The sequence below is a fragment of the Anser cygnoides genome, chromosome 9 (assembly GCF_040182565.1).
Source record: "Anser cygnoides isolate HZ-2024a breed goose chromosome 9, Taihu_goose_T2T_genome, whole genome shotgun sequence".
NCBI lineage: Eukaryota > Metazoa > Chordata > Aves > Anseriformes > Anatidae > Anser > Anser cygnoides.
In genome coordinates, this window is record NC_089881.1 from 26,524,388 (window position 1) to 26,551,546 (window position 27,159).

General features: G+C 42.2%; 3 protein-coding genes across 31 annotated transcripts in view; 1 reads left to right on the plus strand and 2 right to left on the minus strand.

Moving 5' to 3' along the window:
- LOC106047695 (arylacetamide deacetylase) overlaps positions 1 to 23,630 on the minus strand; it is a 70,717-nt gene extending 47,087 nt beyond the window's left edge. The window contains exons 1-2 of one of the 2 annotated variants that reach the window (XM_013199307.3): positions 23,497 to 23,630; positions 1,261 to 1,357 (exon numbers count right to left, since the gene is read on the minus strand). The gene's annotated coding sequence lies outside the window, so the exon portion shown is untranslated. Of the gene's footprint in view, positions 1 to 1,256; positions 1,358 to 23,496 lie in introns of both variants that reach the window. The other variant, XM_067002336.1, reaches the window with a different exon arrangement.
- On the plus strand, positions 7,478 to 24,171 carry IGSF10 (immunoglobulin superfamily member 10). 7 transcript variants are annotated; one of them, XM_048059481.2, is made up of 7 exons: positions 7,478 to 7,724; positions 8,926 to 9,172; positions 11,109 to 11,238; positions 12,533 to 12,923; positions 14,052 to 18,461; positions 19,102 to 20,002; positions 21,767 to 24,171. In XM_048059481.2, the coding sequence occupies exons 2-7, from the start codon at positions 8,979 to 8,981 to the stop codon at positions 23,673 to 23,675; spliced, it is 7,935 nt and encodes a 2,644-aa protein (XP_047915438.2). In that variant the 5' UTR covers positions 7,478 to 7,724; positions 8,926 to 8,978; the 3' UTR covers positions 23,676 to 24,171. The 7 variants fall into 7 exon arrangements, with proteins under 7 accessions (XP_047915438.2, XP_066858407.1, XP_047915439.2 ...); XM_067002306.1 differs by lacking the exon at positions 7,478 to 7,724 and adding an exon at positions 8,006 to 8,146; XM_048059482.2 differs by lacking the exon at positions 7,478 to 7,724 and adding an exon at positions 8,453 to 8,690.
- The window catches only part of MED12L (mediator complex subunit 12L), a 145,626-nt gene continuing 141,026 nt past the window's right edge, over positions 22,560 to 27,159 (minus strand). For 3 of the 22 annotated variants that reach the window (XM_067002326.1, XM_067002328.1, XM_067002327.1), the window contains one exon: positions 24,844 to 26,999. In XM_067002326.1, coding sequence (XP_066858427.1) covers positions 26,947 to 26,999 — 53 coding nt within the window. In that variant the 3' untranslated portion in view covers positions 24,844 to 26,946. Of the gene's footprint in view, positions 27,046 to 27,159 lie in introns of all 22 variants that reach the window. The other 19 variants (XM_067002317.1, XM_067002315.1, XM_067002331.1 and 16 more) reach the window with 14 other exon arrangements.

The following is a 27,159-nucleotide window of genomic DNA, read 5'->3' on the forward strand; positions in this document are numbered from 1 at the left end:
AGTCACCCAGTTTGAGAATATGTTCCAATAATGAGGATAGCAGATTTTCCCAAGGCAAACAGAGTTTTAAACAAGCTTTTTTTCATTAAAAAAAAATACCTGATAGGTGATCCCTCTTTATGCCCATCTCTAATAACCACCCAGGTGAAAGAGAAAGATATTACAACTTTTCGCAAGGCAAGAAAACAGACCTTTCTTAATTAAGTATGTTACTATGTATGTGCCTGTATTGAATGCACTAAGCAGGAGCTTTTAATGCGTCTGTCAGTACTGTGGATGATTTATCAGGCCCCACATTAACTGATATGGTTAAAGTTCAAAAGCCATAGTCAGCGGGTGTCCTTGGCTGCTCAGAGCCAGTGCAGACATCAATAATAACCTATCCCAATCAGAAGAGATCAATTACTTTCTGGCTTCATGTGTGAGACGCTCAAAGGTCAGAAGGGTACACAGCAAGAACAAAAGAAAGCCTAAGCTTGTGACAAGAAGATTGCAGACAAAGCTGCTTCTCTGCTGTGACCCATCTGAACTAAAATGACTTGAAAAGGCAGGGTCAAGGTACAGAGCAGCAAGGCAGCTGAACTCCACGTAGCATTCTCCACACCCTATAGAAGAGAACAATTCTCCTTCTTAGGGGTTAATAGAATCCTACAAGGGACATAAGAGTTTAGCTGTTGGTGAAAGTTCATGTTTGTTTGCAATGTGTTAATATTGACTAAAGTCATCTTTACATTTTACAATTAATTCAATATCTGAAACAAATACTCCAAGGACTTTAATGTAACTCCCGATTTACGCTTTGCTCCTGGTTCTCAAATCATGCTCTATCTATGCTTATAAGTTTGCATTTGTTTTGTTTATAGGGGGGAAAGAGTTACTTATCCAGCAGAAAAGGAAAAAAAAATACTACAAAATATTTACACTGTTCTCCATCCTGTAGGTTCCAAGAACAATGCTAATTTACTTGTCACATCCCCTTTAACAGTAACTCCTTTGAAAAAGCATAGAAAACTTGGAAATTAACGTACCCGACCTACAGCTTCACCTTTCCCTAAAAGGGGAATCCTTGAAAATGCCTTATTACCTTAAATTTTAAGTCTTTGTTACTGATACAAAATGATGGTCACAAACTAGCAACTGATAGCAATGTTTAACCAAGCAGCAACATACCTTATAGTGTTTTTCAATTATTGGCTAGAATACAAAAAATACACATATATAAAAAATCAGAACAGTTGCATTGTATATTACAGTACCAGCCTTTAAGAGAAGGACCTCAGTCTCCACAGGGCCTTTGCTGCATCACCAAGAGAAACCTGGGCACCACTGGAGGTTTTGCAACAGTAATGAAATCAACCTGCAGGAGAAGTATAAAACAGGTGAATACAATATATAGAGAATACAGAAAAGCAAGGAAAAGCAGAGGCAACAAATAATCAAAGCATGTGTTGTTTACAGTGACAGTCACTTAGCTTTTTACACTAATTTTATGCTAATTGAATTTCAGAGCATTTCAAACAGCTGGGAAGAATCAACATAGGTGCCAGAAGCTGTTGAGTTCCTCATCAAAAAGAAAACATTATACCTTGACTGGTTCTAGTGATCGCCCTGACAAAATCTGCGTCCCTGTAATTTGTGTCCTCTGGTAAAATGCTAGCTATTAATACCTGTCACAATACAGATGATATTTAGAAGGACCAACTTTTTAATGTAGATGTTAACTGCAAAGCAGCTTGTTTTAGTTTAGATGCCGTTCTCTGTTGCTATACATACTCAACAGTATATGGAAAGAGACCTATTGTCTCCTGATAAGCATTTACATTGCTGTAGTTTCACTGAAATCATCTGTATTTCTTTAAGCAGTAACAGAGGAGTAGGAATGGAAACAGGACCAGGAAATCTGAGGTGCATTGTGAAGTCAGACTTTCCCTTCTGAAAATTAACAAGGCCACTGATTTAAATCAAAGTAAAACTGAACTCCAACAGGATTATTGTCATGAGATTTTGGCAGTAGGAAATGAGAGTGGAATCCATTTGCCCATAGACTAGCTGCCTTGTTCTCTTTGCATCAATAGAAACATTTATTTAAGCTTTGTCAGCATTCAGTACTAAAACACCAAGGTTCAAACTGTATGCCTGAATGTGTTTTCTTGTATGTATGAGAAAAACTCAATCTTCTATAGATCTACTCCTCTAACATATTGCTTGGTTTCTTGGAGAGTTGTATATAGCACTGCATTGCATAAAGCAGGTATGACTAAAAGTCCCCATATTAATATTTGCATAAATACACTAGCAATTTAAAAACACTAATTGTATTTTAAGAATCAATGGATGCTTTACTGGGAACTTGTCCAGTTCATTACAATAAAACTAAAGCGCCTAACCATGGCCTTGAGCCACAGAAGTGTACCTAACTGTGTTATTTTGAAAATCCCCAGTGAGGCACTCAGAGAGTTGTGCAATTCTTTTAAAGGCTGTCCAACAACCCACTGAGTCGGCCCTTAACAAAACCTTTCCGTAGTTATGTTAGTTGCTCTGTTAGAAACCTGCATTTCACAGTCTGGAGAAAAAGACTCGCTTTAAAACTTACTTAAAGAAACTGATTTATATCACATGCTTTAATCAGGTGCCAGAGTTATGGTACTGCTCCTGGAGGTACTGTGGTCACGTCTAAAAACTGCCATATTTGCTTTAGAAAACCAGATAGGATGACCTGAAGATTTGCAGAGAGTGTACCCTCTAAGTAAAAGTAAACTTCCCCTTAATGTCTAAGAACTTGAACACATTACTTATTAAATTAGAATTTTCTGCATGCTCTTTAAAGTCCAGTTTACTTATGTTCTTAGGCGCTCAGCCTCTGAAGCTAAGACCTATAGCTCTGAAGAGTACACTGGAAATACCACAGTGAAATGTAAAATACCAGTCTGGTTCTGGCTCTGTCTGTCAGAATGGGTCAGAATGCCTAACTGTGCATAAAAGATTCTGATATTGAAGATTTAATTTGGAGCATTTAGGTTTAGCATTTAGGTTAAGACAAGCTGAGAAGATCTTACTGAAAGTTGCTGCTGAAAGTGCCACGCAATTTTTTGCTTACAGCCTCATCCCAGGACTCTGACTCATTTCGTTAGGAACGGAGGAGCATGGACGTACAGCATCTTCTCCCAGAGAAACAGGTAGCAGCAGGGACTCCCTTCCAGATGCAGCAGTAGTTACTGCTGCAGATGTGAATCGGATGTTCTCGTACTGTACATTTGTTTCAGGCTTCAAAAACTTGGCAGATGTAACTGCCTCGTCACATCTGCAGTTTTTTCCACATGTAAGTTATGGTAGAAGCTTTACTTTTTTCACGGGAAAATAGTTTTGGATACAAATAGAGGGCTCTGGGAGCTGAGTGATCCCTCTAGCACTGGGCATGTATCATTTGATCGGTTTTAACAGATTCCTACCCTCCTACTTGATTATTAAAGAAAAATGAGACGGTAGGCAGCCTTGTGCCCTGTGAAGCAAGTACACACGGGATTCAATTCTTGGATAGATTTGGATCTTCTACATTTCTATACGCTTTATTTTTTCAACATGAATTTTAAAATAACATATTCCTAAAGCAGCTAACATTCTCCTGTATCACAAATGTTAATATTTTGTTTTGCTTGGTATCACTCTCCTGTTTAAGAAAACAGTAAGACAATCCAGTTCTGAAAAGTGAGACACTTGATCTGGTACCATACAGTGAATTGGCACGGAATGTATTAGGAAAATTTGGCCGGCAAGAAGCTGTGAAGAAAAAGACAGAACATGAAAACATTTTGCAAAGGGCCTCTAAGGAGAACCGCTGTGATGTGGAGAGAAAGGATATCTTCATGCTATGAGGAATGGAACGAGGCAGAGTGGGAATGTTGTATGGTGGGAGCTGAGACACCTGGAGTAGGAGTAGGGGTCAGCAAAATCAAAATCAGCCAGAGCAGTCTCACAAGGGAACAGTAAACGGGGGGCGGGGAGGGGGGATTGGCCAGTATCTGCAACGGAGGAACAAATTACAAAGTAAACAACAACCAAACAAAAAACAGGTACGTTATTCAGACTAGAATTTCACCAAAAAAGTTATGCTATCATTGATGCATAAAACACATCCTTAGGGCGTTCTTTAAAATCATGACCTGCCCCGTTAATGTAATGTCTTTCAACTACTATAAATAAAGGGATCGTTCACAATTTCCTCCAAGATCTCAGCGTTGTGATTCATCACAATTAGCTTGAAAGAAACCAGTAATATACCTAAAAGATATAGAAGCCTTGGGCAACAGCTCCTAATGTGCATAGACAGCATAAAGCTCCCCTCTGCTGGTTTCTGCTGCTGCCACACCAGGAATAGTAGTATTCTAGTATTCTGACTTATTAACAAGGTTGCCCACTGGAGATGCAGACTTGCTGCCTGAAGAGTAAGAGTATTCTCATTTTCCAAAAAAAAAAAAAAAAAAAAGAAAAAAAAAAAGGGATGATTCCTTTCATATATCATTTGCTTTCTGTGACATCATTCTCTAAAGTTTGAGTCATATTTACATTTATTCACCCTGAGGAAGAAGAAAAAGAAAATGCTCATTAAAAAGTAAGCAAAAAGTCGAAAACCAAAATAACAACACTTAATTATGAACTCTAATACAAGATGGATTGAAAAGCCTGTGTATATTTGACTTCATAGGCCTGGCTTTCTTCAAGGATACAGAGTTGTAAGTAATGTTGAAATACGTAATGAACTAGGTAGTGTTTAGTTCCGGAGTCTAGACTTCTGCTTGGTTGGAATGGTATTTTTGCCTGAAAAAAAAAGATCTCAGAATTGAAATCTGGAACTGTGAATTTTACACTAACAACACTGAACTAACGTTCAGGAGAGCTGGCTTATTTCCTTGCCGTGCCACAGGTATTTCTGTAGTTCTGCACCAACCATCCTGCAGGTGGGACCCCTCTCTGCCCGGAGCCCCTTTGGCGTCAGGCGTGCCCCGCTGCACGCCCAGGCAGCTCGCCGGGTGCCCCCGACGCGCAGGGCTGCCCCGGGTACGCCAGCTGGCTGCTGCTGCCAGGCACGGCTAAAAGCACGATGGCAGCGACGGTGAAACAACACAAAGTTAATGAATGTAATCTGGCCACGGTGAACTACCTGTGCTTCAGGAAGCACACAAACAGTGACACACTGCCTTGCCGCCTTCCTTATGCATGTGTTATATCATATAGGTGTATATTAGGAAATATAGGTGTATATTAGGAAATGATATAGGTATATTATATATATACCTAATATATATAGGTGTATATTAGGAAATGAACTGCAAAAAACAAACTGAAATTGGGTTCCATTTTTGGTATGTATAATGTGCTGCGAAAACCCATCTCCAAAGTACTTTCTTCACTCTACTTTCCTCTTAGAGCTACTCAGTTTACACTCAACCACACTTTCTTGCCAAAATATAGTTTCATTTAACAAAAAGCTCCCTTGATTTTTCCTAATAATGACTTCCATCTAAAGCAATGTCTTTTAATATCAGACACTCCAGAATTTGCCAGCAAAACAGAAGGATCAGCATGGATTTGTAGAACCATTGTATTCTTTCATAAGTCAGGCCCATTAAATCACAACCGCATTAAAATGGAAAATATTCCACATGTTCTTCAGCAACCTTATGGAGGGAGAACTTTGTAGTTTTTGTAATTTAATACCGTGTTTCTCAGAAACATAGTAAGAACAGGGTTTTAATTACAATACACATAGTGTATCCCTAGGTGAATATGCTTTTCTTAAAGCTTTGACAAGGTACATTGTGTAGTTTATATACGTGTGTGTATATGTATGTATTTAATTCTAATGCAGTTTTTCAAGCATGTGTTTTGGAAGAATGTTCTCAGAAGAAACTTCATTCCCTTTTCTACCACAGATTATGGAGACTAGTACAAATCATTTGGAAATGTCTTTTACATCATAATTACCTCTCTCCAGCCCCCCCGCCAAAAAAATAAATAAATAAATAAATAAAATCAGAGGGCATCACTTCAGAAGTCTTGACTTCAGTAATCTAGAAGAACAAAATAACTCATGAAAGCAATTCAGCTTTGCCCTTCAGACTGAAGTTAAGATTTAGAAATATGCCTAATGATACCCCTCCAATCCTCTTTTTATCTCTCAGAGGAACGGAATTTGGAAGGACTAGGGACATATGGGACATTATGATCGCTCCCCTTTTTTCCTTTCTCTCAAGGTAGCACCTAAAAATGTCAGCAAATAATTTAATGCCAGGTGCTCAATTGAGGCTTTGTTGTTTTTCTGAGACTGAAAGTGCCAGGCAGCACAAGTAGGTTAGTGTTTCTTCACATAAGTTCCCATGCTGAATCGCACTAAGACCACCCATGTGTTTCACAAGGACAACCACTGCAATGATGAACCTCAGCCATAGGTACCTAAAGTAAAGTTTTATCAAAATAGCACGGTATAGAAATAAGAGGCAAGCCATCTGAATAACTGAAAATGTTATTTTAACCTTGTAATTCCTAGAGAAGTATTGCTGATATCTGTGAAGGACTTAATTAATGTTCAAGATTCTGCAAGAACAGGGATCTTCATATATTATTACCAAAACATTCTAAAAGATTTTTTTTGTCTTTTTTTTTTTTTTCCAGAACCAAGCTGACAAGAAAAGAGAATCCCTTCTGTACGCACTCCACAGCTTCTGTTTGGCACCATGGCACAAAGGCAGATGTAAGTAGATTCATGCTGACTTCAGATGCTTTGGCTTTCCTCACAGAAAACTGGAACAGTTAGCAACGTTAATATGTCTCCAAGAAAATACAAATTCTGGGGAAAGTGAAAAATCTCAGTAAACATATCTGGGTTGAAAAGTCTTACTCAGTTCAAGTCATAAATGACAATCTTGTTTGAAGGTTCATTTCGAAGCCAGGTGTCACCTTCCTTACAGACTTTCTTACACACAAAAAGTGCAGTCCAGCATCATTTATGTTACGTGAATTACATTGGTTTTGTCTTATCTCAGGCTATGCCTTGAAAACAGTCTTTGTCTTATCTTTTAATCTGACAGCAGAATATATGTAAAACTGTAGCAAGACACTGTTAGAAATTGTTTAGTCAGATTTGTTTATGAACTGATGCAAAGGCCTGAATATTTATCTGTAAGAAAGCAACAACTGGCTGTTTGTCTGTCCAAACCTATCTAGAGAGTTGCACTGTAGTGACTTTGCTGTGTACTAACATAGCTATTCCTTACATAAAATTTTTTGGTGCAAGTTTAGCAACTATATCAAATAGCAGTAATTTCTCAGGCATAACTTTTCGGACAGATAAACAAGAGTATTTCTGCAAAAGAACATGGGGTTTATGTGACATTGCTAAGGGATTTGTTTTCTGCGACAAGACTGATACTTTGCTAATTTGGAACAGAGACAGAGTAACAAATGTATGCTGCAGACAGAACTGATGTAATCCTGAGCCAGGGTTGGATAATCTGCGTGTCTCACCCAGGGTATCTAAACCCAGCTGCTGTTTGCTCTGCAAAGACAGAAATCATTTTGTGGCCAGAGCATACAGAACAACAGCCGTGTTGACACAACCAGCAACGCGCTGCACCTCCAGCCAATTGATCTCAGAGGAACTACAAAACCGAAAAGAATCAGGGGCAAAGAGGGCCAAGAGGATTTGGGCCTTACTGGGATAAATTCAGGTACTGGGAAAAAATCGGTGGATTTTGCTGGCAGGCAGGGTGTTGGTGGTGGAGAATAATGTGGAGTAAGAGGCTGGGAGGACAGTAGGAAGCCACGTGCCTTCTTCCAGGACCACCTGAAAGCTGCGTAACCGCACAGTTCCTAAACGTTACCTTAGTGCAAGAGGTGATGGATGAGAAACTGCCTTTGGGTGAGGGGGGTTGTGTTTAACTTCATCGAAGGCTGATTGCATAAAGATATAATCATCTGGCAATGATAATTTATTAAACTGCCACAGAAAAGTCTCGCAGCTCGAGAGCAGAGCGGAGAGCTAGGAAGCCGTGAGAGAAGCACGCCTTCACCTTCTCTAAGGCGACGGCACCACGCCTTCAGCCAAGCGTGTCGCTGCCCCGCACCCCAGGTGGCGGAGCACGGAGACGGGGTACCGGCGGCTCGCTCTGCGCCCAGCGCTCAGCCGCTCCCCGGGGCAGCTCCGCGGCCGGGCCGGGCCGGGCCGGGCCGGGGGGGACCCCGCCCGCGGGCACCGGGCACCCTCCGGGCCGGGCCGGGCCGGGCCGGGCCATGCACCCGCAGCGCGGCGGAGCCCCCCGGCAGGCGGCGGCGGGGCTGGGCTGGGCTGGGCTGGGCTGGCCCGGCACGGCCCCGGTATCGGCCCCGGTATCGGCCCCGGCGGGCGGGCAGGGCCGGGCAGGGGCCGCGGGCGGTGCCGGGGCGCGGGGGGCCCGGCCCGGGGCGGGGCGGGGCGGTGCCGGTCGCTCCCGCACCCCGGCGGCTCCGCGCGCGGGGCTTTGAAATCGGTTAATTTTGTTTGGAATAATTACTGGCAAGAAAGGAGCTGACGTGTTCCTTCCCGAGGAGAAATTGCTAGCAGATTTGTAAGCGCTGCGGACAGCCGGAGCCGGGGGTAACGGCGGCCAAAGGCCACGGCTCCCCCTTTTCTCCGTTCCGACCTTAGAACTTCACCTGTAAGCAGCAGCTCACGGGGCGGTCTCAGCAAGCGAAGGAAGCGCGAGGCCGCTTCTTCGAAACGGCGAATATTTCGTTTCGGTTTGCAGATCTAAAACCAGGGGAAACCGAAGCGGCGGCTCTGTTCCGCGGGCTGTTTTCTTCTCTTAAGTTGCAGACTTCGTGCTCGTGGCTTAGAACCGAGCAGCTCAGCACAGATAGCACCGTAAACGCTTGTGTTTTGTTTCCTTGTAGGAATCCGTTTGCTCCCTTTCGCTGTGAAGGATGGTGGTGTAGTGTTCTGCAGGATGACAGCAATGCCCAGACGCAGACCCTGGTGGCTGGAGATCCTCCTCGGTGCCTGCCTGGCTGCTCTCCCCAGCAGCACCGCCTGTCCCCGGCTCTGTGCCTGCTACGTCCCCACCGAGGTGCACTGCACTTTCCGCTACTTCACGGCTGTCCCACCACGCATCCCTCCAAACGTGGAGCGCATCAACCTGGGGTACGTTTAATGCCAAGATTTCAAATATTCTGACCAGTTGCCTTGCAACACTTTGCAAATAATTATGAAGAGTTTTCAAATTTAGGGCTACAAATTAGCCAAGGCAAGGAATAAATCTTAGGTGGATGTTTTGCATTAATCAGAAGTGGTTGCAATGAGAGCTAGCAAAGTCTAAGAGTTCCAACACTGGGTGGAAGTTTGGGGGATGCAAGAACGTTAAAAAGCTTGGAACTTAAATGAATTCTTTTATATTACCTGAATACCTTGCATTTTTAGCATGGAACTCTGAAAGAGCTTGAAATTGAGCTAATTCTTACTGCAAAAAGATAGCTCAGAGCTCAGACAGGGGGCTAGAAATGCAGTGTGTGTGTTAAAATCTTCAGAGACTTCTGATGTGACTTCAGAACGTCATATAATCTTATTTTCTATGTTTTTATCCATCCAGTTTATGGAAATAATGCTTGTCTGAATATTTCAGCCTCCAAAATGGTTCTGTTTTTTAAGTGGTCAAAAGAAACAGGGAGTAGATTTTACCCAGGTACAATTGGCCCGTTAATGTAGTTTCCTGTAAGTATCCTGTCATACAATCAAATGATAAAACCAATCAGCAATATTTGACTGACCCTGGTATCACTTTTGATACACATAACCTGTGAATTGTCCGTATGTGTATTCAAAAAGTACAAAAGGAACTTTACGTGGAAGTCTTCCCCCCCCTCTGCTGCTAGGCAATATGACGTGATCTCAGCTCCTGATTCCTGTCTGCCTTTTTCCTCCTTTGAATTTGTCAACGTTTTCCCAAAGTGCTGTATATGAAGACTAAGTACCAATTCCTCTAGATGACTATGGGTCACCTGAGGTGCGGGACAAATATTTGAAATACGTTAATTGCTGCTACGGACAGGCCTTCTATCTCACTCACTTGTTACCGTTGGACGTAGGAGGTGTGACTGCAGCATGAGAAGAATCCCCGAGTTCTCCCATCGGGTCACGTAAGCATGACGGTAGTCATGATGTCAAAGGCATCACGAGCAGGTGCTCTGTACTTGGAAGGCTTGCACAACACCACTTCCAGGATACTGAAGCGTCAACGCTCTCAGTACTCACGCTGGCTAGATTTAGATGTGACCTATGGTCAAACCTCCTATAGCGGTAGAGCTCTCACTTAAAGAGCTCTCAGTGTTTCATTTTTGGTTTCCTGTTTAAATTCAGCCTAGATTATCCAGGCTGTACATACGCTCCTTGAGATCATGGGAGGCAGAGGCTTTGTCTACATGAACAAGTAGCATGCACTGTTGAAGACCTGTGGAGTCGAAATGAAACTCAAGATGTACAACTGAGAAGAGCGGACAGCGTGGTCCAGCCAAATCTCCTGACAGCAGGACAAAGGCAGGGCTGCGAGACACTCGGCAGACCCCACCTGCACCGCGGTTGGGGCTCAGCCATCGTTACTCAGGTGCCGGCAGAGGAAGGGCACGGCCCAGGCCCCTTAGTTGTATGTAGTTCTCTGACCCCAGAGAAAGCTGTCTGTTGTCCATAGTCTTCTCTGTGGTACTGCAGGGTTGGGAAAGCCCTCAATTAAAAGAGGCATCAATGTATTGCAAAATTCTACCATTGCATGAAGCCCTTTTAGACTGAAACCCAAAACCGTCATTTTTGTCTGCATATTTTTGCAGTTATTTACCCTATCCACTTTGAATACAATCTTAAGGAAGCTGCAATGGACAAGTTACCAAATTTTGTGCTAACACGAAGGTATGATTTAAAGTTTCATCTTCGCCATCAGAAGTGCTCCCTGCCTTTATACATACCCAAAGAGTTGTTCTATTGTTTTTGTTTTGTTTGTTTTAAAATTCGTCAAGTTTAGTTTAGTTTAATTTAATTTTAATTTAGCTGTCTGACTAAACCCAGGTCTGGGATGAAATGTTCATTACAGTTACAACAGCTTGCTTAAACTGACTGAAACAGATTTTGCTGGCCTGGAGAAACTGGAGTTACTGATGCTGCACAGCAATGAGATCAGTGCAATTCCTGACAAGGCGTTCACTGACTTGCATTCATTACAGGTAAGAAATAAATGTTGGGGATGACCTGATCTTAGTTTTCATTATGGCCTTTAAACAACCTGACAGTCATAACTAATTTGTGGAGGCAGACCTTGCCTCTTGTCTCTTGCCTTGACCTCAGACCTTGTCTCTTGCCTCTTACTTTCCTGTTTCTAATTGTACCCATGTGAAAGATAAGGGCCTGCAAAAGCCAATATCCTAGTGGGAAATGTCTTTCATTCCCAGGTGGACATTCAGTTATGGTATAAAAAGTGTAATGAAGATGTTGGTAGATGTCTGTCAACAGTATCTTAACTGGCAACCACAACTGAGACTTTCACATGAGAAAGATTATAGAGCTCCAAGTACTATATTATGGTAGTAAACTTGTTTTTAGTTAATTTGTCACAGTTATTGTCATAGTTTTTTTTTGCATTTTGTTTTTTTTTTTGATGATAGTTTTCCACTCAGATATCCCTTTCCCTTCAGTACAGTGTAGTCCTGTCCCTTTCCATCTTTCATCAAAAAAAGGCTCCTACTGAATAGAAACTGAATATATTACATATAAACATTTTACTGTTTTAAAAAGAACTACAGTTCCTTGGTTTTATAATTATATATGCATGTAGATTTAAAAAATCTATTATTTGATGCCTGTTTTGTTCTTTAACTGAAATATAGTTTTAATGGTGTTATATTTGGCAAATAAACTTGCACATTATTTGCATTTTGTACTTTTTTTCTTCACTAATTTTCAAAATACAGAATTCCTTACTCTAACAGTATAATTCTAACAGTAAAAGTAACAATGAAAAGGGTGTCTTAGGTACCTTATTTAATACTTGAGCGATATGCCAGATTTGATCATCTCATAGTTACTGAATTTGAACCTGTCAGCAACAAAATGTCACCTCAGAGTTTAGCTTTGGCAAGTACACATCTCACATGACACAAATCCTGAAACTAGGAACAACTGCTTTAATTGAGATTTTTTGGGTGAGTAACTAAGCATTGATTTATTTTGTTTTTAATCACTACGTTTTGTGAATGTGACTGCAGAAATGTCACCCTGATGGATGGTTGGAACAAGAAAGTATCCTTGTAGTCCTTGCAACTAACATTGCATTTAAAAATACCTTCTCCCACTAAGTTTTTTTTTCCAGTCGCTTGTATTACTGACCCATTGAAGTATTTTCACTTCACAGGGTAACTATCAATGAAAATTTGTTAGGAGTTTATAGCAAGTTATATAGGAGGAGTGTTACAGCAATATAACATGGGTTAATAACATACACTTGTTACTTTTCGTCAACAGGTCTTAAAAATGAGTTATAACAAGGTCAGTGTACTTCAGCAAGATGTTTTTTATGGTCTGAAGAGCTTGGTACGGTTGCATATGGACCACAATAAAATTGAAATTGTAAATCCCAACGTTTTCTACGGACTAACATCGCTAAGGTTGGTCCATTTGGAAGGAAATTTACTTAAGCAGCTTCATCCAGATACTTTTGTCACCTTGAACTATGTACAAATATTTAAAATATCCTCCATAAAGCACATATATTTGTCTGAAAATGCATTGACTTCACTACCGCAAGAAATGTTTTCCTACATGTCTGAGCTAGAGAGTATTTACCTCCATGGAAACCCATGGTCCTGTGATTGCAGTCTACAGTGGTTTGCAGAATGGTCGAAACAGAGACCAGGTGAGCTGAAGGCTTTGTTTATGCTTTTTAACCCCATTATGAATCTTCTTCTTTCTAATACAATTGTATTTTATTTAAATATTCTTCCAGGGAAAACTGGAAATGCAACTACATCTGATTTATTTTTAATTGTTTTCACATTAATTACTGGCTTGTTCATACCATGTACATATTGATCTTTTAAAAGTGTGTTGGATGTGTTATCAGTTGTACCACATCACGTGAAAATCACTGCAAATTAAAAACTAAAGTAACAGATGTAAAGCATAAGAAGCTGCATGAAACGTCACTCTTTTATAGCCTGCCACTAACTGATTATGTATAGTAACCATTATAGCACAGTGCCACGAATCTGGTATTTTCTTTTGCACTTCTGTAATTTTTTATTTTTTTTCCCTCTACTTAAAATGTTATTTTCTATCCTCTTTTTTTTTTTTTTTTTTAACTCCTAAGATAGTGCCATGCACCCTCAGGAAAATATATATATTTATATATATATATATTCTTCTAAGCTCTTCTCTCTATTATTTTCAGGAGTGATGGTTAACAAGATTTTTGTAGGCGCATGTCATTAGGATAAACAGATTAATGCCCACCAGTTTCCTGGGTTAAATGAATCTAGTGTCCTTAATCTGTTCCCAGGTACAGCTTTCCATAACAAAATGTTTTCCTTGGCCACTCTGAAGCTTCTATGCACTAGGAAAATCCACAGGGAATAAGGAAGCTTAATTTTACGTAACTCACAGGAGTGAAGGACATATTGTATGTGATTCTTCAGAAAAAAAATGAGAAACAGGACTTGAGGACTTTTCCTGTTTCTGCCCTGAGAAGCTGCAGGTGGTAGCCCAGTGTTACCCCCGAACTGCTCGAGCCTCGGCACGAGGCGGTGGCCGCGTGCCCCAGCAGAGCGCTCCCTGCACGGTGCGACACCGCTGCCGCAGAACGGCACCTTACTCGGCGGCAGCAGGAACGCTCACCGGGCAGCTTCATGAGAGAAAACTCAGAGGCTGGTGGCTACTGTAGGACAAACTTTGTATTTCACTCAAGAGAACAACTTGTTGGTAACTGTGTGTGTCTTAATGCTAAAAATTGTATCACAAAAGCTTACTGGGTTTTTCTTCCCTCCAGATGTCGTAAAGTGCAAAAAAGACAGAAGTTCTGGTGGTCAGCAATGCCCAGTTTGTGCTAGCCCCCAAAATTATAAAGGAAGAAACTTTGTCACTATTCCTTCTGCATCTTTAACCTGCACTAAGCCCGTCATACATCACTCCCTGAAATTTAAAAACCTCACAGTGCCAGACGATGGGGATTTCAGTTCTGTGTCTACCAAGGACTTCATAGCTCCTATAGGATCCATAGTTTTGAACATGACTGACCAAGCAGGAAGTCGCGGTAACTTGGTTTGTAACATCCAGAAACCTAAAGAAATGTCTCCACTCTCATTTGACAAAGATGGCAACAACACAGTACTGAAAACGTCATTCGCAGCATTTCTCGTGTGCGATATTGCTTATGAGCATATCCAGCAGCTATGGAGCATACTGGCCCTGTACAGTAATTTTCCCCTAAAACTAGAAAGGAATGCCCTAGCAACTAAAATGCCTTCTGTTGCTTACCAATATAAACAAATCTACTCTGAAAAAGATGAACTTTACACCAATATAGAGGCAGAGCTGAGAGCCGAACCGTCTTGGTTCATGCAAAGCAAAGTAGCACTACAGCTAGACAGGACAGCAACCACACTTAACACGTTGCACATCCAGTACTTCACTGATGCCCAGATTATTTTGCCCAGTCCTGACCAAAAAAAGGTGAGAAATAACTGGACAATCATCTCCAGGGACAACAAAACACAAACACAGCACACCGTTTTAGTTGGGGGGACCGTGGAACTAGATTGCCAAGCAACTGGAGATCCAGCTCCTGCAATAGAGTGGATATTAGCTGATGGGAGCAAAGTGAGAGCCCCTTATATCAGTGAGGATGGCAGAATTATAGTAGTTAAAACTGGAACATTTACGTTACGAACAGCTGACACCTTTGACACTGGGCTTTATCACTGCATAGGCACGAATTACAATGATGCAGATATTCTCACATTTAGAATTACGGTGGTTGACCCTTACGTGGAACACAGTAGTGTAAATGGAGCCCACCTTTCTACATCTGTTGGCAGCACACTATACCTTCCCTGTACAGCTGCTGCTGTTCCAGATGCTGCTATTAGTTGGGTGTTACCCGAGCGTGAGATTCTTCATCATTCTGTCAGAAACAAACACATTTTTGACAACGGTACCTTGAGAATACACGGGGTAACAGAGCAAGACAGTGGCTATTTTAGGTGTGTTGCAGCCAATCAGTATGGCGTTGATCTTTTGGTTTTCCAAGTGCTAGTTAAAAAGGACAAAACCACTCCACAGAAAATGCATGTAGCTGTTGGAGAATGGGAAGAGAGTGATGGCTCTGGAAACGCAATGCTGGCCTCTGCTAGAAGACACACAAATCCTTCAGCTACTCTGGCTCCCTTGATAGCTAATCAGGAATCTGCTGCCTCAGCATCTAGAAACCAGGTCACACAGAGTGCCTATAAAAGGAACAGTTATGGGAAACCATCCTACCGCCACTACAGGGACAAAATGGGCAGGAGGTTTAGGGGGCAGAGGAGACAGTTTGTTTCCTCAGCCAGGAGGGTAGATCCGCAGCGCTGGGCAGCCTTTTTGGAAAGAACAAAGAGGAACACGACTTTTGTAGAAAACCAAGAAGCTGAAATAAAACCAGCTATTCAAGTTCGTCAGTTTTCAAAAGCACCTGTGGATGAGGAGGAAACATCTGGTGATCTCTCATCTCCAGAACAAGAATTCATGATACCAGTAACAGAGAGTGCCACTGCATCTCCTCTGGGGAAAGCAACACAAAGTGTGATATCTGCAGGGCCCAGCATGACCACAAGTAACAGTCCTGCTGGGACAGCCTCCCTCCTGGCTGCAGAGGCTGTAGCTCCGCTACCCTCTCCTTCTTCACAGTCTGTCCCGTCTGACAGCAGAAGGCCACAAACATATCTAAACCCTACAACTACAAATTCAAATTCATGGGAAAGACGTGCTTTAAGTCAAATATCAGCAAATGTTATAAAACAATCAACTGTAACAAATGGAACAAGTAGAACGTCCACACGCTTCAGTGCTCAGCAAAGATCGGTGTCTCCTGGAGAAAGTCCTAGCCAGCAATTAACATTTGTGTCTTCAACACCCATGACAGATGTTACAGACACCAGTAAACCTGTAACATCTGAAAATACAGTGGGCAAGCTACACGTTTTTACAGAGTCTACTAATAAGATTTCTACCGAAACAGATCATCAGGTATCTGTGTCAACAGTCAGTGAACCAAATCCTGAAACTGGTCACGTTTACCTTCATAGCACCCAGAAACCAGTAATTACTAAGCTGCCACTGGGCTCAAATACCATTACTCATCAGAAAATTCAAATTATTCAGGGTGTTACAACTCATGCACCTCAGCAGCAATATGGAAGGAGGAGAAAAATTTCTGGTAGGAGAAAAATTGTCAGACCAGGACGTATTCCAAATATGAAAGAGCACAGGTACCGTTTTGGGAAGCAAGGCTCTGTCAGAGGAAATACAGCTCCAGGTGTCCCCTTGACTTCAAAATATACATCAAACTTACCTACCTTAAATAGTTTAAGCAGCTCCATCAACCTAGTTAGCCCAGAAGCACCTCTGTCCTCCCCCTCCACCATGAACATGTCATTAGAGCACCCAGCAGGTGTTGTTCAAAACACAGCACTCCCCACGGCAGAGAACAGTGAACATGCTGCAAGGCAAAGAACTACTTCTACGCCTTTCTTTACAAAAAGCACCCAGGATACCCCTCAAGAGAAATCAGAGACCAGTGCACCATTTCAGACAAGTACTTACAGAGTCCAGCCTTTTAGCATCAGACCACCAACAACAGCAAGCTACACAGCTCGTGTTGCTGCAGAAATTACACACACAGTAAGCACTAAGATATCTCCTACTCTTGAATCAGTCTCACCCAACACTAAGTCTAGAGCCTCATCAAAAAATTCCCAAGGAGGAAAAATTACTGGGGAACATCTCTTTGGAAACGACACTCAGAAGGAAGTACTGAAAAAGTTACCAGAACACCAGACGGATGTGTTTCCATCAACGGAGGTATCAGTCTTACTTCCTAAAACTACAGCAGCATTATCTATGTCCAAAATTTCTCCTTTGCCCTTTACGCCCATTTCAGTGGGTGGGGATCACAGTAGTCGTTTCCTGTCTTTAAACAAATCCGTTCGTTATGACAATGGAAAGTCAGGAGACCATCTTCCCACCGCAGAGCTGCATTCTTATTCTAGTCCTGCAGCTAGCACAACCGAAGAAGTGGATGTAGCAAGTTTGAAGCCAACAGTTATACCTATCGTTACTCCTCGAACTGACACCAAAATCACCAAAAGTAAAACATTCCGAGTGGGAAGAAAGAGAGGTCAGAGGAGGAAAAGGCCCCCTAAAACATCCACTTCACAAAGCTTGACCATGGTCCACAGCACTGCAGCAATTCCTCCTGGGAATACAGCCATACCTGCCGTGGCAACAGTTATATCAGCAGCTACGCCTGCAAGTCTTACACCTGCAAAACCTCTCCCTGAGACTGCAAGTGCAGTCTTAGTGACAGAAATGCCAGTGCTATGGAGCCTTACCACATCAGATACAGCTCAGCACGTGCCTACAGCAGCTAAGCAGACATCAGCAACCCCGAGCACACGGATGAACATCCAGTCTGTTAAGTTACCACCCAGTGGGCTTATTCCTCAGAACCCCACCACAACAACCCAAACCTCACCACTGCTTTCAAAGCCATTCAGTGCCACAAGCACACAACCCACTCCAGTTCGTGCTGGATCAGAACCCGCCCAGCAGATCAAAGCCACCACAACGGCAGGTGAACAGTCACGCCTGAAAACGGAGGAGAAAGTTACCCGAGAAAACCACGTTGCACAGCCCACGTTCCCAGGAAGAACGGAGCCAAGTGCCGGAGCTCCTGCAGCCGCCGCAGGCACCGCTGCCCCCCGCGCTCCGCATCCCGCCCCGCTGCCGGCCCCAGCAGCAGCCAGGCCACCCGCACCCGCGGCGGAAGCCTCCTCACCTCCGAGCGGCGGGATCGGATTCTGGCAGAAGCCACCTACCGAAGCCACAGAGAGAGGCAAAATATTAGCTGTCGGCACCCTGACTGTTCTGAAGTCATCCCAGACCGCTACTCCGTGCGCTCCTCCGTGGGGTAGGGACCAGGACAATTCTGCCAAAGTCTGGTCTGACAAGAGGCAAGATCAAGAAACTACCACCAGCAGTCCTATGTCCTTCCAGCCTTTAAGCAGAAATCATTTTGCAAAGCCCAGAATAATTGGAGGAAAATTAGCTGCTTTTACCGTGCTAGCTAATTCAGATGCTTTTATTCCTTGTGAAGCTATTGGTAACCCCCAGCCAACAATACAGTGGACCAAGATATCATCAGGTAAGCTTGACAGGCCTCTCTGGAACTTACCTTCTGCTCTAATCTTGTAATTTGGCAGATGGTTTGTGGGACAGAGTTAAATATTGCTTCATCTAGGAGCACTGTGAAGTATCAGTGATAACATGAACTTGGAAATAGTGAGAAAAATGATACTTTGTCTTAACACCAATTATGAAAACAGTTGCTTATGTAAATTTTAAGCATACATATATAATCTATATTTAATGATAATTCTGCGCTTATTACCTGTTATTTCAGAACAATGAGACAAATGAATAGAAAAAACTGTCTGCGGTAACAAACCATCAAATCACGTTACCACTACGGCAAAATATTTTTGAACATGCAAAGCCAAGTTACAACCACGCTAAAATATTTTTGGATGTGCAAAGCCTTATCTACCTTATCCAAACCTTGTCTCTACTGAGGAACTAGGTTTTGCTTTTACTTTAAAGGTTTTTTACTGCAAAAAGCAATACTTTCTACTTTATATGCAGAATGTTATTATTTCTCTCTTTCTTATCACTATCATCTTGGTTATCTGGGCAAAGCAGACCAGGATAAGGAAAATGTGCGGCGTGAAAAAGAAGCAGAACGGTGAGGGCCTGATGTGCTGTGCTGTTTCCCCCCACTTCTGCAGGGCCCCCTGCTGCGGAGAGCCAGGACGGCGGCAGACGGACGGTGTTTGCCAACGGCACGCTCTCCATCGCGCGGGCAGGCCTGCAGGACCGCGGGCAGTACCTGTGCACCGCGGGCAGCCCGCTGGGCACGGCGCGGCTCCTGGTCACGCTGTCGGTGGTGGCCTACCCGCCCCGCATCGCCGGCAGCAGGCCGCGGCTCCTCACCGCCCACTCCGGGAAGGCCGTGGCAATGAAGTGCCAAGCTGAGGGCAGGCCTCCTCCCGCGGTCTCGTGGGTGCTAGCCAACAAAACGTACATCTCCAGCTCTTCTAAGGAAAATAAAAAAGTTCACGTGAAGCCAGATGGCACTCTAATTATCGAGGAAGTCACTGTTTATGACAGGGGCCTCTACACATGCGTGGCCAAAAATCCAGCAGGCACTGACATGCTGCCTGTAAAACTGCAGGTCATTGCGGCACCTCCGGTTATTCTGGAGGAAAAGAGACAACGAATTGCAGGAATGATGGGGGAAAGCCTGAACTTCCCTTGCACCGTGGAAGGGAATCCTCATCCCAGTGTCCACTGGGTTCTGTTTGACGGAACAGTGGTGAAACCTCTGCAGTTCATAAACGCCAAGCTGTTCCTGTTCCCCAATGGCACCCTCCACCTCAGCAACCTCGCCCCTTCCGACAGCGGGAACTACGAGTGCATAGCTACAAGCTCGACTGGCTCGGAGAGGAGGGTGGTAAGCCTGCTGGTGGAACAGAGAGATACACTTCCAAAAATAGCTGCTGCCTCCCAAGAGATGACGAGGTTGAATTTCGGGGATAAATTGCTTCTGAACTGCACAGCGACCGGGGAGCCAAAGCCCAGGATAATCTGGAGGTTACCTTCCAAGGCAGTTGTAGACCAGTGGCACAGGTAGGAGTCGTTTTTGTTGCCCATCTCTTTGAAAAATTCAAACACTGTTTTCTCCAATGCTCATATAAGGGGCTGTTACATCACTGAAACAATACATTGTGAACTAAATTCACTCTCGAACTTTTAACAGTGGCGAAATATCTGTGGTGATGTATTGTTAACTTGTTGTAAGTGGGTGACGTCCTACCAAAATGCATACAAATCTTATTTGAATTAAGGCAGTTGATTTTAGTCCTTTATTGGCTGAAATTTGGTCATTCTATTCTGTTGTGATTTTAGGATGAATTCTTAATTCTTAATAGAACAAAGTTTGCACTTTAATAAAAACTGACATTTATAAACAGGATTTATTAGAGCATTTTTAAACAGTGGTAAGATCTTTCCATACCACTACTTCTAACAAAATTTAATGTAATTCAGTTTACTTGATGACAGCCACAAGTAGAACATTTAGTGCACTTTTACCATAAATCTGGTGCACAATAAAAATTTGCTTGTTGAAACTAATTTAAATTTATAAAAATCAGATTGTGACTAGTGCTAGTGCTTTCACGTAACACCCAGATGGTTCAAAGTACTGGCACTGGCAACATGCACACATTTAAATACATACCAATCAAACATTTAGATTTATGGAAACGAAGGGCTTCATGCTAGGTAACAGCTGCCTGTCACGGCAGCGGAGGCTGTAGGTTAGGCACCACAAATAGCAAGGAAAGCACCAACACGCTCATTCACTCACAGAACGGTTTTCCACAGTGCGGCATCGTGCGGCTTTACGTACCCACGCAGAGCTCAGCGAGCACACGCACGTCCACGCAGTAACAAAAGCAGCGACTACACCGGGTTACGACCCACGGGGTACGTGGGCGGCGTGGACACAGCACCTTTGGAGACAGCCTCTGTATCATACCGTGGTGTGGCATTATGCATCAGACTATCACAATTTTTCAAATTTAAATCCCCAAATGCTGAACAACAAAATAAGATAAAGGAAAACAGCTTTAAGTTAGAAGAGGGTAGAAGAAGCAAAAGAGGGTAGATCAGCCCAAACAGTGCTTCAGAGAGGCCCTGACCAATTGGAACGGGGGCTCCGTTAGGACAGCCTGTACGCTGCTGCAATATTGCTGACATTGGGGCTGGTTAGAATATCCCGGCAGATGTTAGCAATGAACTGGCCACGGCTCCTGTGCAAACACTCTTCTGGCTGAAACTGCAGCTGGGCAAACAACAGCACGTCCTCCTGGTGCCTGATTGTGTTCTCAGCCTCTGCTGCCTCGCAGGCTTGCGCTGAGCAGTGTGCAGTGACAGGAAGAAGTGAATTGCATGAAGCACAGGTGCATTAGCAAGGATGTAAAGAAATACTATGCATACCAGTTTAGTCTATCTGTATGCACTTGGTGAGACTTGAAAGACCCTAACCCTTTTGCCTGGATTGTTCTTCACTGCTAGCACCCAAATTTGATTTTACCAGCATTTATATTTCAACACTGAAGTATTTTCAGTAAAGGAAGGAAGTCCAGGAAAACAGAAAGATGGAAATATAAAAATAGTGCCTTTAAAAATTGCTTATAATAGTCTCTTTTTTTATATACAGTGTATATATCGTGGTGATTTATTAATTTATGAAATTAAATTAGGAAAAAAGAAAAGGAAAAAACTCTACGCTCTATTCAATGAGTTAATATTTTAAGTCACTTCCAATGCTCAGTATTTACCTTCAGTATTTTGTTCTGTAATTCGTTTCCTCTTTCCCCACAACAGAATGGGAAGTCGAATCCATGTGTATCCCAATGGATCCTTGGTTATTGAGGCAGTTACTGAAAAGGATGCAGGTGACTATTTGTGTGTTGCAAGAAACAAAATCGGAGATGATCTGATACTGATGAAAGTCAGCATCACAATGAAACCAGCCAAGATTGACCAGAAACAGTATTTCAAGAAACTGGTACCATATGGAAAAGACTTCAAAGTGGACTGCAAGGCCTCTGGGTCACCTGCACCAGAAATATCCTGGAGTTTGCCAGATGGGACAGTGATCAATAACGTGATGCTGGCCGATGACAGCGGACACAGGTCTCGCAGGTACGTCCTCTTTGACAATGGAACTCTGTATCTCAACAAAGTTGGCATAACAGAAGAGGGAGATTATACCTGCTATGCCCAAAACACGCTGGGAAGAGATGAAATGAAAATACACATCACTGTCGTAATGGCAGCTGCTCAGATAAAGCACAGTTACAAGACATACGTAAAAGTGAAAGCTGGAGATACGGCATTATTGGACTGTGAAGTTGTTGGAGAACCCAAGCCAAAAATATTCTGGTTGCTACCTTCCAGTGACATGATCTCCTCCTCGACAGACAGATACTTCCTGCACACTAATGGTTCCCTGTCAGTCCGTCAAGTCAAACTGCTGGATGCTGGGGAGTACATGTGTGTTGCCCGTAACGCTGGAGGGGATGATACAAAATTGTATAAACTGGATGTTGAGGCTAAACCACCTATCATAAATGGTTTATACACGAACAAAACAATTATTAAAGTGACAGCAGTGAGGCATTCGAAGAAACAAATCGACTGTAGGGCAGAAGGGACACCTCCTCCTCAGATTATGTGGATCATGCCCGATAACATTTTCCTAACAGCTCCATATTATGGGAGTAGGATTGTAGTACACAAAAATGGAACACTTGAAATTCGGAACCTAAGGCCTTCTGACACAGCAGATTTCATCTGTGTGGCGCGTAATGACTGGGGAGAGAGTATGTTGGTGGTGCGGCTGGAGGTATTGGAAATGCTAAGGCGACCAACGTTTAAAAATCCATTCAATGAAAAAATAATAGCAAAACCTGGAAAAGCTACCATACTGAATTGTTCTGTGGATGGAAACCCTCCACCTGAAATAAGCTGGATGTTGCCTAATGGCACATGGTTTTCCAAGGGGATCAAGACTTCCCAGTTTCTTACAGGAAGCAACGGCACTCTTACCATCTACAATCCCAACAGAGACAAAGCAGGAAAGTATCGCTGTGCAGCTAAGAATAAAGTTGGCTACATTGAAAGGCTGATCATCTTGGAAATCGGGCAGAAGCCCAGTATTCTGGTGCACCCCAAGGGGCCAGTGAAGGGCATTAGTGGGGAATCGTTATCGCTCCACTGCCTGTCTGACGGGAGTCCCAAACCAAACACAGCATGGACCCTGCCAGGTGGCTACGTGCTGGATCGACCTCAGATCAATAGGAAATACATACTGCTGGAAAATGGCACTCTAGTTATACGCGAAGCTACCATTCACGACAGAGGGAATTATGTGTGTAAGGCCCATAATAACGCTGGAGAGTCATCTATAACTGTTCCTGTCATTATTGTAGCCTATCCCCCGAGGATTACAAATAGACCACCACAGACCGTACATACGATGCCTGGTGCAGCAGTTCAACTCACCTGCGTGGCACTGGGAATACCAAAACCAGAAATTATGTGGGAATTACCTGACCACTCGATACTCTCTACAGGTAACCAAGGCCAAGCATCCAGGAACAAACTGCTTCATCCCCCGGGGACACTGGTCATCCAGGATCCCCGGCCGTCAGATTCTGGCATGTACAAGTGCACGGCGAAGAACCATCTTGGCAGTGACTTCACAATAACGTACATTCACGTCATTTGAGATAAGAAAAACAGAATGAATAGCAAAGTCTACAGATGGACTGAGTTTATTCTTGGAATAAGTTTAATCAAAGGCAGCCAAAGGCATGTAAGTGCCTAAATACATTTACAGTATTCACTCTGCAATGACCATGGAAAAAAGAGAGAAAGGGCTTGGGGAAAATTAGATCTAGCGTTACCATCTAGCGTTGATTCTTTCATGATTAAATGGACTTAAAAATAATAAGGCACTTTTGCTCTGCCAACAAACTTGGAATAGTCAATAAAATTATTTTCTAGAAATGTACCTAGAGATGTTCAAAAAAGCATAGACTTTTTAATAGTTTAATATTGCCCACCTTGTATGACTATCATGAGCATGGATCACATAAAACAAGAGTATCTGAGAACCAAAGAGCAGATTTTATTGTGATACAAATTACCTTCTTCATATGTTTGATTATTCAGTATGTTTTGTTTTGTTTGTTTTTTTTTTTAATAAATATTCAATGGTGAAACATGTAGTGAATTATCTTTAATAATACACCTCTGTTTCATAGTCTTTTTGTAGAATTTTGGAAAGATACCTACAGAACAATTCTGTTCTAATTTTTAAAAAGAGAGTAAGCTCTGCTTAACACTGGTTTAAAAAAAATAATACAGACTGCATATGTAACAGTCCAGGTTGGCATAATTTTCCAGTTGTCACAAAATTACTTTTAAAGATTTCTCACTAGAAAACAATTACATCAGTCTGCATGTAAATTTAGCATCTTGCTTTCTCATTTCAGTAGGTAGGTGTAAAGCTCTGAGTTTCTTACTCATTTTCTTCCTAAGAGATTAATGGCAGGATAGAAGGGTCAGATTTGCAAATTCAGGACATACATGTATCATGGAAGAGATCGTGAAAGAGTCTGTGTTGCCACTTGCAGTCCCAGCTGCTCTAGCAGCCTGCTGCACCCTGCACCGCATCCTCAGCGGGGAGGAGCAGAGACTGAACAGCTGAAGCCATGGCTGTTTGGCTAGAGCACCGTCCTTATCCATCGCAGGAAGTCTGCTGGATATACAAAGGGTTCAGTGCAACCATCCCCGCCTCGTGAGCTCTGTCTCTTTACATCTTTAAAATAATATTTAAAAAAAAAAAAATGAAGAATTGTAACATGTCTTTTCCAGCCTATAATATCTACCACTTCTAAGAAGAGGCTGCAGTAGAACTCCTCAATGATAATGCAGTAACAGCAGCTGAACCTCCTGCATTAACATCTCAGCAGCAGCTGATTAACCCATAAGATACTCAGGGGTGAGAAAGTATTCTAGTGCCAAGAGCTAAATGCAGATTCTACCTCATTTAATCACATTATAATCAGCTTGGGGATTTATTTTTAAGACTATAACCTCAGCTGGGATTACTTTTGTGCTGGCTTGATCATTTCCTGACATCAATTGCATACATGCAGTTCACTGTGTGCATGCTCCTTGCAGTTCACTTGCTCCTTCCTTCCGCAGTGTTGATAGAGTACCCACAAATTGTCTGGATTACATGAATCTCACTATGTAATACCTGTAATAGCTTCATCTGCTATGAAGAACAGTGACCTCTGACACAAGGGATAAGTAAATCTCTGTTAAAAAATAAAATGAAATTTATGCAAGTAAAACTTACCTGACTATTCTAAAAGACAATCAAAACATACGGAATTTAAGTATTTATTAAATCTTCCTGGATGGGATCATATAAGGCAAGTATAACAGTGTACAGGTCGAATGACTACTATTGTTGTAAAGAATATAGAAATAATCTTGTAATATGGGATATCTGTGACACAAATTCCTGAGATTTCTGTGCTGGGGGTGTTCCCTCACTCACCATTGCCCGGCCTTCTGCAGCTCTCTGCGGTGTGTGCAATGCATCTGTCCCCCACCCTGCAGGACACCCGATTACACCACCACCTGTAAACTCCATGTATGGCAAATTAAGCAAACTGAGTTAATACAGAACAGCAAAAAAATATTCCTATGTATATTTTTAATGCCCTGCATGTTCCATATTCAAAATGAAAGCATTTAAAAAATCAAGTAGACTGACTCCTAAATTACATAAAATAGTAACAAATTTATTCTTTTTTTTTTTTTTTAACTCAAAATTAGGACATATTTGAACAGGTTTAAATAATGGTTTGTAGTAATTTTGATTTGTAATTTACTTGTATTTTTGCACTCAGCTGATGATAAATAATGCATTACACCACTGAAACTCACCTAGCAATCAAGCATCAAACCCAGAATTTTAAATAGTTAACATACAAAGTAAGTAGTAGTAGACATATATAACAGGAATAACTCATATAGGGCGACTTCAGTATACACACGTGTCAGCTACAGAAACACTGAAACAGCAAGAAAGACTCTGGCGGCTTTCCACCCTCTCTTTGTGAGCCCTCTATGAGATATTCGTACCGAACCCATTGAGATACAGTCATCTCCCGTCAGGCTTTACCAGGACTCGGAGACTGCCCTACGTGAGCAGAGTAAAACCTATTTTGACTGGTGAGTCCTTGTTACTATGTTTTGTAGTCCTTCAACTGATCACCAACGAACTTTATATTGAAAGGACCAGATATGAAGATACACTGCTACTTCTAGTAGGTTTATTAACATTACATTGTGGCTTTTAATATAAATTTTAAGAGGTTCTAATACAAGCAATAAACCCACTTCAGCACCTTCTTACCACAATGAGAGCAAGAGAGAATTGGTACTTTAAACGAAGAACTTTATAAAGTGCATATGAAAATTACAGTCAAATGAATACAATTTAAATTAACACTTGTTCTACCATCAAACAAAGAGGTGAACATTTTAATGAACAAATCAACTTTTATGCCAAAATTGGAAGTGCCTTGCAATTCAGTAGTTTGGTCCAGTGCAGTTCTTAAAAAAAAAAAAAAAAAAAAAATAACAAGAAAGTGTTTCCCACAAATAAATAAATCCAGCATTCTTTGTCCTCTTTAAAAGTAACAGGACCTAAAAAGCACCAAATTCATAAAATCTGCAATAACGTTCTTCAAGTAGGCCCACACATCCCTACATTTAAATCTAATTAAATGCGAAAGAAATCAAAACCCCAAAAAACCTTGTTACATATTCACATCAACTGCAGCACAAAAAAATAATTATTGAAATAAGAGAAGAAAACTAAAGTTTGCTTTCTAGCAATAACTAGTGCATTGAAATTTGAATGTTCTGTTCTTCAGTGCAAACGTAACACTACGTCTCCTTTCCATCTTTTTCATTTAGAAGTGTGAAGGATGCCCATATTGATTCACTCCTTGTTGTGGCTGGTTACCTGGTTGACAAAGTAAAGGGAAGTGTTTGTGCCTCACGACTGTACTCTACAAAAATACAGAAAAACACCTATATTTCACATAGCAATAGCAAGTAATAGTCAACACATTCCCTTATATACCTGTCTAATGCACGCACGATTTGCTAAGTCCCTCAGGGAC